The following is an 8,849-nucleotide window of genomic DNA, read 5'->3' on the forward strand; positions in this document are numbered from 1 at the left end:
AAGCAGGATCGGGCCCTGGGAAAGGAGGGCATCACGGAGCATAGCCTTTCCCCTGAACTATTATTTTCCTAGGGGGATCTCTAGCCCCCTCCTAGAGCCTGCTCCCAAGCAGCCCCCCATCTCCTCGCTTCCCCCAGGATGGCTTTCACTCCTGCCCACCAGCCCAAAAATCCAGAGGAGCCAGCACCACAGCTCGTGGTGCAGAGGAGCCCAGCTCATGCTGGCACCCCTTCTCCCCGTGCTCCCCCGGGATTACTGACAGGCTGGAGATAGGGCGGTTGTTCGTTAGTGTGGCAGCGGTGGCGTGTGGGAGGGCAGACGCCAGGCTGTCTGCTCCCACTTTGTTCGGCTTGTTATTAACTTCTCCTTGGGCTGCCATTAACCCAGAATTCCTGTACTTGGCTTCAGGCTTTCCCCGCGCCGCTCTATCTCCAGCGTGTAATTACAGCTGTTGGGATCTCCCTTTATCTCGGAGGATCTTGTAGGTTTGTTACCTGGCACATGCTTTCCTGCCCCCCCACACCCTTCCCTGCACCCCTTTAATCCTTCCTGCTTTCATCAGCCTCGGCAGCTGGTGCTGGCAAGCTGGCAGTTAAAAAACTGGAGCCTCCATCACCTTGGCTTTGCATCCCGAGTGCCCACTGCCACCGCACGAGCATCACCGGGCAGGTGAACAGCAGCAGTGTGGCTCCCGCACGTCCCAGCTGGCAGCGCCCGGCACACTCCCTGCCACCGCGTGGGTCTCGGCATGTGTCAGCACCTTCCAGCCCCAAGACCAAGACTTCAAATTGGCTCTAAGCATGGCCTTGATTTATTTTTTTAATTTAATACAAGTTGACTTGATGTATTTATTTTGGCAGCGGGTTACCCCTCAAACCCCAAACCCTGCTAAAAGAGCATGTCCTGTCCCTGCCAGCCCAGCCGACACAAAGAGGAGGGCTGGGACCTGACCCCGGGCGTGCACCCTGTGCTCATCCCCAAGCAGGTGCCTGGGTGGCACAGCTCCTGCCCTTGAGCTGCCAAAGCTCAAGGCTGGGAACCAGCCCCAGGGCAGCCGTGGCTGGGAGCTGGGAGTTCTTTACAGCCTGGAGGTCTGGTGCCAGTCTCTTACCCCATCTCCCAAGGGAACGCGGAGCAGGTAGAGCTGTCCCTGCGCATGCCCCGGTGGGCTCGGAGATGGGACATCCCCTTGGCACAGGATGGGGCTCAAGGATGCTGAGATTGACACCTTCAGACCCCTAACCCAAAACTCCACCTGTGTGAGGCTGGTATGGAGTCAGGAAGGAGGAGGAGGAGGAAGAGGAGGAGGAGGAGAAGGAGAAGGAGAAGGAGGAGGAGGAGGGGGAAGAGGAGATGGGCTGCCTCTCCTCTGGTATCACTTCTGCCTTGTTGCTTGCTTTGGGCTATCCCATAGTGTGGAACCTCTTTGGAGATCCCTAAGTGAGGGGATCCACTCTCCAGCCCCCAGGCACAGTGGGTGGAATCCCTCCTTGGCATTACCAATGAAACAGAGCTGTGCCACACCTCATCCCAGGAGGGGATTTGACCATGAGGATCCTCCTCCTCCTGCCAGAAGCCAAATACTGCCCCCAAACACCCATGGAGACACTGTCCTTCCACCAGTAGCTGGCACAGGGACTCTGGCTCCTCTGCTACATGGTGGACACTTTGGGGTACTTATATTTAACTATGGGTATTTACTATGTCCACCACATGGCAGAGAAGTGGGAGAGCACAGGGGGCTAGGAAGGGTTTCCAGGTCCCCTCAGCATTGGAACCCCCTCGATCCAGCCCTGGGAGCCCCTCCTGCCACCACAGGCAGCCTCTGTGGTAGGGAAGATGCAGCCCCCAGCCTCAGCATCTCCCTCCCACCCTCAGTGCTGGGGCAAGAAGCACCAGAGGGAGCGGAGCCACCAGTAGCTCATCCTGGCAAGCCAGCACCCGTCCCCCGAGCCGGTGAGAGCTGAGTCACCCCAGCAGGGAAAGTGAGGAGCCGGGATAAAAGCAGATCAGTGGAAGTTTCCTTTGATACTCACAGCGGCCATGCTTTGCCCTTGGTGCTGGCAAAGCCGGGCTCCCTGGGGACTCCTTGGCCAGCCCGCGCAGGGCTGGAGAACATCTGGATTTTTAAATTGTGCCTCTTTTTATTTGCTGCTTCGCCCCCGCGTTTGCCTGGATGGGGTTGGGGGATTTTCCACATTAGCCCCTGGAGTTTGGTGGCCCGGGCAGAGGTGGCAGGACAGCTTCTCCCCACACCCAGATTTTGGGCTCACATGGGATTTTGAGCCCATGTCATCCCTGAAGACAGTCCCAGGGACACTGGTGTTTTGCCCAGCTCCACACTGGGATGGAGGGATGTGGGGACCCCAGAGCCTGCGCACAGCACCAAGGAACCAGTCTGTGAGTCTGGCTGTGCCAGGAATGATCCCTACAGTGTCATGAGCAAAGGTTTAGGGAGGTTGGAATGGGGAGAGAGGGCAGAAGCCATCAGCTACGGAGGGTTGGAGGCGAGTCAGAGGAAGGGTTGTTGTATCAGGAGTCTGGGGCAGGACAAGGTCCCAGTGTGTCCTGGGGTTAGCCAGGAGCTTGGCTATTTATATCAGAGCTCCTGGCCCCAGCCCAGAGTGACTCAGACCCAGCATGATGGCCAGATGGAAACATGTTTTGAAGATGGTCTAATGGGAGGGTGGGGACAGGGGACCCTCCCTGCCAGCATCCCCAGCCGCCTGTCACTGCTCCCTCAGGGCTGCTTCTCCCGGGCAAACCCCACAAAGGGTGGAAGTCAGCATGGGCCACCCGGCTCCTTTCCCTGCTCCATCACACCAGTGTCCCCAGAGCCATCACCACGGTGCAGCTGGGGCCAGGAACCCCGTCCAGGGCTCGGTGTGAGACCTGGGCTTGCAGGAGGTGCAAAGCCACCCTGCCAGCGCCATCCGGGCCCGCGGCTGGCTGTCCCCAAACGTGGTGACAGCATCCCCCGGCCACGGTGGGGGCGTTTGCCCCTGGTTTTGACTTGGCTGGCGGCTGGGGTGGAGGCTACGGGGCTCCTGCAGGCCCCACGCACCCCTCCGGGGTCAGGGCTCCCCGGGGCAGCGGGAGGGAGCGGCCGGGCAGGTTGGCGCCTGCTGCCGGGAGCGGGGCCCCATGGGGACCGGGTGCTGCCGACGCCGGGGAAGGGGCCTCCCGTCTGCTGGGGCGGGCGCCGGCAGGGTGGCTGTGGGGCTCCCACCCCGCCGGCACCCTGGGTGCCCCCCCGGCACCATGAGCACAGGGATGGGGGATGCCTCGACGCCCCGCATGCCCTCCCGTGTCCATCCTTCTCCCACCCCTGATGCGCCCCCCGGCCCCGCACAGGGGAGCTGAGTGTGAACGGGATCAGCTCCCCCTGCCCCCGGGTCTGTCCCCTGGGCACCCAGGGCTGCCCCGTGGCCCCCCCAAGGGCATGCATCCCCAGGGCCTTGTGCATAGGGGATCACAGACCCCCCCGTGCCCATGATGGAGGGGGCCCTGAGAGGGGGTTACCCCCCAACACAGGTGACCCCGCACGGGCAGGTGGGTCCGGCCCCACTGCCGGCAGCACTCAGCCGGGACACAGAGGTCACGGTGCCCCCCGGGGAGTGGGTGCATTGCGCCAGGCAGGGACACACACACGGGGAGGCGGGGGGGTGTAACTCCGGGATGAGGGGCACACGCACACAGGGGGGGCTGCCCCGGGGGTGGGCAATCGGGGGGGGGTGGGGGGTGCCCCGGGGCGTGACGTCACCGCGGGCGGGACTCGGCGGGGCGGGGCGGGGCGGGCAGGGGATGCCCGGGGCGCGGGGCCGCGGAGCCGCAGCTCGGAGCCCGTCGGGGGGCGGCGGGGCTCGGCGCGGCACTGCGGGCTGCGGGGGCTGCCCGCCCCGGCCCGGCCCGGCCCACCATGACCATGAGCTCCGTGGCCGAGAGTCTGCTGGGGCCCGACCCCTCCAAAGCCGCTTTCCTCGAGCTCAGCCACCCCTCGCCGCCGCACTACCCGCTGCACGGCCTCCACCCTGCCAGCCACCCCCAGCACGACCCGCCGCCCTTCGCCTCCTACGGCCGGCCAGGGCCCTACCCCTACACCAGCGGTGCCCCCCCGCCGCCCCACGGCGGTCCCTACCTGCCCTACCCGCCCCCCGGCGCCCAGCATCCCCCGGCCGGGCTGGCCCACGGCGCCAGGCTGCAGGACGCAGGTAAGGGGGGCACAGGGTGCTCGGCGCTGCACACCCATCCCTGGGCACCCACCCAGTGGGAAGCGACCGGGATTTATCGGGACGGAGCCATCGGAAGCACTTTGGGGCTGCGCCGTCCCGTCAGGGGAAGCGGCGGTGCAGGTCTCGGCCGGTAGGGAGGTCCCCGAGGGGACCCGCGGGGTTGGGGGCGATGTGCCCCCGCTCCCGGAGCGCCCGGAGCCGCCGGACCCTCTGCAGATGGGTGGCTGCGTGGCTGCAAGAAACCCCGAGGATGGGGAGCATCAGACCCCCTGCTACCCGTGTCCTGCCCTGCAGGACCCCCGCCTACCCCGGGTACCCACGTCCCACCCCGCGGGACCCCCACCTGCCCATGTCCTGCCCTGCAGGACCCTCGGCTGCCCCCACCTGCCCATGTCCTGCCCCGCGGGACCCCCACCTGCCCCCAGCTGCCCAATGTCCTGCCCCGTGAGACCCCCAGTTGCCTCATGTCCTGCCCCGCGGGACCCCCACCTGCCCACATCCTGCCCCCTGCGCCCTCCCTGGGCCAGGCAGACTCTTCCCTCTGCCCCACTGCCAATATGCTCTGATCTCAGCTACCTGCCCCATTCCATCCCCTTTCCCCACTGTTTTCCCCAAAAGCTGATGCAGGAACCACAGTCTGAGCTACCCCAGAGAGAAGCAGCCCCCAGGCTGCCCCATAGAGGGGTCCCGAACCTGGCTGAGCTGCCGGGCCCTTTCGGCTCCCTCATCAGCTCTGGAGAGCCATGGCTGTGGCCAGAGCAGACCCTGTACGTGGGTGCGCAGGCACATCTGCCACCGTGTCCTGCACTTGCCCACATCAGCCATGTGCCCCTGAGCTGGGACCACCTTGGCATCTCTGAGCCCCGGCAGTTTTCTGCCCCACACAAGCCACATGTTCCCAGAAGGACCCAGGGATGCTCAAAGGCACGGAGGAGGGGGGAGGTGGTCCAGGATGGGGGCACACACTTCACAGCAAGTGGCTGCGCAGGGGCAGAGGAGTCTGTCCCATTGTACCCTCCATTGCCCTGTGGGGCCCTGCCTGGCCCCCTCAGTTGGGTGCACAGCGGAGGGGCCTGTGGCCTGCCTGGTTTTGGACTTGAATAGTGATTTTGAATGAACAATCCCATCCCTCCCTCCCTCCCTCCTCCTGTTTCCCCTTTGCTTTACCTGAGGCTTAAACGAACCAGCAAAGCACAAGCAGGTCCCCCACTACTTATTCCCCCTCCCCTCCCAACCTAATCTCCAAAAAGCAAAACCCGCTGCAGCCCTCAGGGGCAGGGTGGGATGCTTTGGGTTTGTTGCTTTGGTTTTTAACCTCCCAGCATTTTGGTTTAACTCTCTGTTCCTCTCCCACCCCAAGAGCATGAGAAGCCCCTGGCCATCGCCAACGGGGAGCTGCGCATCAACAGCAAGGGGAAGAAGCTGCGCAAGCCACGCACCATCTACTCCAGCCTGCAGCTGCAAGCCCTCAACCAGCGCTTCCAGCAGACCCAGTACCTGGCGCTGCCGGAACGGGCTGAGCTGGCGGCCCAGCTGGGGCTCACCCAGACCCAGGTATGGCCCTGGGGAGGGGCGAGGGGCCGGTCACGGCCCTGGCGATGCGCCATGGCGGGGGCTCATGCCCATCGCTGCTCCAGGAGTGACTCTGGATTCAGGCTGCGTCACGATGCCAGGGTGCAACTGGAACTGTGCCGAGCCGTGCCGTGCCGCAGCAGGGGAGCTGGCGCCGGTGGGCCCCCGGGGCTCGGGTTTGGGGCGCCCCTGCTCGCACCTCCCAGCGGCACCGGGACTTTCCCAGCCCTGGAGCCTGGCTGCCGGCCCGGCCGTGCCCGGCGCTGGGCGGCCCTGGGCCGCGGGATGGGGCGAGTGGGTTTTTGAAGGCGATGGGGAGAGACAGGCAGGCGGCAGCGGTGCAGCCCAGAGCCAGGGGCGAAGCGAGCTCATAAAGCCGGGGAAGAGGAGACAAGTGGGAACCTGCCTGCAGCGCGGGGGGGACCACGGGGAGGAATGAGCGGGGCCACCACCTCAGTGCTGCGGCGGCCCCAGTGCCACACCCTGGCCCCCGGCTGGGCTGGGGGGGCCGCGGCCCTGGGCGAGGGGGGGACATGGGGACACATGGGGATGTGCACAGCTGGGGACTTCTGGCTTGCTCTCCCTTTACTGCACATTTGTCTGGACTCTCTCTGCCTCTTCCCACTTTCTCCTCCAGCTGCCCTTAGTGGAGTCTCTGCTGGCTTGTAAGGGGGTTGGCTCAGAGCCCAGCTTATCTCATAGACCCCCACGGCGAATCAACTGTGCCCCCTGGAGAGGGCAGGTGTAGATGGGGGAGATGGGGACCCCAGAGGGGCCTGTAATTATTGATGCTGCATGTTTAGGGGGGGCATTGGCCCCATCCTCCCCACTCACCCCTCTCTCTCTCACAGGTCAAGATCTGGTTCCAGAACAAGCGCTCCAAGTACAAGAAGATCATGAAGCAGGGCTCGAGCGTGCCTGATGGGGAGCACCTCCACACCGCCACCTCCCTCTCTCCCCGCTCCCCCAACATCCCCCCACTCTGGGACATCCCCGTGCCAGGCAAAGGGGCCCCCCTGGCCTCCAGCAGCTACATCAACAGCTTTGGAGCCTGGTACCAGCCGCACCCGCAGGACGCCGTCCCCCGGGCCCCCATGATGTGATGCTGCCATGGCTCCAGCACCTGCCAGCTCCAGGAGGGCCAGTGAAGGGGGGATGCTCTGCCGCTGCCCCCCAAGGGACTGGGGAGCCCAGCGAAGCCCTGGGGGACCCCAGCAAATGGAGAAGGAGGAAGAGGAGGAAGGCGACCACAGTCTTCAGGAACCTGGGGATCACCTGCTCCATCATGATCCGAAGTGAGACAGCTCTGGCACAATGCCCTGGTGTGCCCATCCCAGCAGGACAGGACTTGGCCTGCAGCCACAGCCCCGGGTCCGTCTGTTCATGGACACTGGGCAAGGAGGGGCCCCAAGAGGGGCTGGGGGGCTGGAGAGTCCCCAGAACCCCCTGGCCTGGCTTTATTTATAAATACCGTCCGTTATTTTATGTGCCCCCCCCCCCCCCCCTTTATAAATAGGCTGTATACTTGTAAAGACTGCTTCTTCATGCCTGCGGCTCCCTTTGTGGGTGTCTGGCCCGGTTTGGTGGAGATGCTTCAGTCCCAGTCCTTGGAGGCTCCCATCTCCAAAAGCCCATAGTAAAAGAGCCCTGCAGGGATGGGGGCACTGGAGCAGGGGGCTGGGGCTGTGTCGTCGTCCCCCCGCCCCGCAAAACATCTGTGTGGGACCTGCTGCTGTTCACAGACATATGATCGCTCCCCTGAAATGGAGGTACAATTATGGTAATTGTGGACCCGGGCCCCTTGGTGAGGGGCTTCTCGCTGCCTCCTCAGGGTAATTATGGGCAATTTGGAGCTGTTGAAGATGTCTCCATTAATAGGGGCAGGAGAGAGAGGGCAGAGGGTGCAGGGCAGGCTGAGGAACCCAGAGTGAGTCAAGCACCGTGTCTCCAGCAGCCCCTGTGAATACCTGGCCCAGGGAGAGAGGGTATTCGGGGAGCAGGGGATGTTTTTCTGCTGCAGGTTTTGACAGTGGGTAACCTTTCCCTTTGTGCTTTTCAGAGGCCAGAACCCAGATAGAAAATACATTACTGTTATTTCCCACTTTTCCCAATACTACTCAGTGTTTGTCACCCACGCTGGGGCTCTCCCCAGCAGAGATTTGCTGGTGCAACAGGTCCGTACCAAGGTTTGCTCCATTGCACAAACATGCCATGATGTCCACTCCAGATATTCCCACCTTAAATTTCCCCCATTCCAAGGGTCTCTTCCTGCCCCGGGGACCACATTTCCCACCCCAGCCCGCAAGGGAGCAATGCCATGATGCCAATGATGCTGTGTGCAGCTCTGCTTTGCACCTTTGGCAGCACACGAGGACAGTTTTTCTGAGCACTTGGCTCCCACCTGTGGAGTTGGGTGTTTGAGCAAGTGATCCATAGGTGGGAGATGGGCAGGGCTGGAGCTCTGGCACCGGGTGTGGGAATGGCATGCCCCAGGGCTGGAGTGTGTGGGGCGCCCCAGGTCCCTGCCGGCAGCCGCAGGGCTGGACATGAGCCCCTGCCACCCTGCCAGCCGGTAGCGGGTGTGATTCCCTCAGCTGAGAGGATTGGGGTGCTGGCGGCTATGCCACCGGGATGCAGACATGGTTGTCCCCGGCTGTGTCCCACAATGACCACAGGCACATTGCAGCAATGGCACATGAAGGATGTGGAGCCCACGGGCTGGCTCAGCATCCCAGGGGACACTGGCCGGGACTGGCTGCAGTCCAGGGCCAAGACATGGTGCATGGTGTCCCCTGCATGGGTGGATGATGTCCCAAGTGGGGCAAGTCCAGCAGAAGCAGGGGTGTGTGTAGGGCAAGGCTGGCTTTATTTTCCCCAGGTGATGGAGCCCATCCTCCCCACCAAGCCTTTAGGGAGGTGGATGGGTTTGCTTTGAAACGATGTCAGAGGAAAGGAGAATTTCTCATCCAGAGACTGGGGAAAGCCCAGCTCCTCATGGGTGGGATTTACCCTGGACAGGGGCTTTGGGCTGGAAGAGGCAGCTTT

General features: G+C 63.4%; 1 protein-coding gene across 1 annotated transcript; it reads left to right on the forward strand.

Annotated features, from left to right (window-relative positions):
* The first annotated feature begins 3,919 nt into the window (after positions 1-3,919).
* DLX4 (distal-less homeobox 4) lies at positions 3,920-6,949 on the forward strand. The gene is made up of 3 exons (XM_027805701.2): positions 3,920-4,211; positions 5,593-5,786; positions 6,656-6,949. Exons 1-3 carry the CDS (start codon positions 3,920-3,922, stop codon positions 6,905-6,907), a joined length of 738 nt encoding a protein of 245 aa, XP_027661502.2. The 3' UTR covers positions 6,908-6,949.
* Positions 6,950-8,849: the final 1,900 nt, after the last annotated feature.

Source organism: Falco cherrug, chromosome 20 (genome assembly GCF_023634085.1).
Source record: "Falco cherrug isolate bFalChe1 chromosome 20, bFalChe1.pri, whole genome shotgun sequence".
Taxonomy (NCBI): Eukaryota; Metazoa; Chordata; class Aves; order Falconiformes; family Falconidae; genus Falco; species Falco cherrug.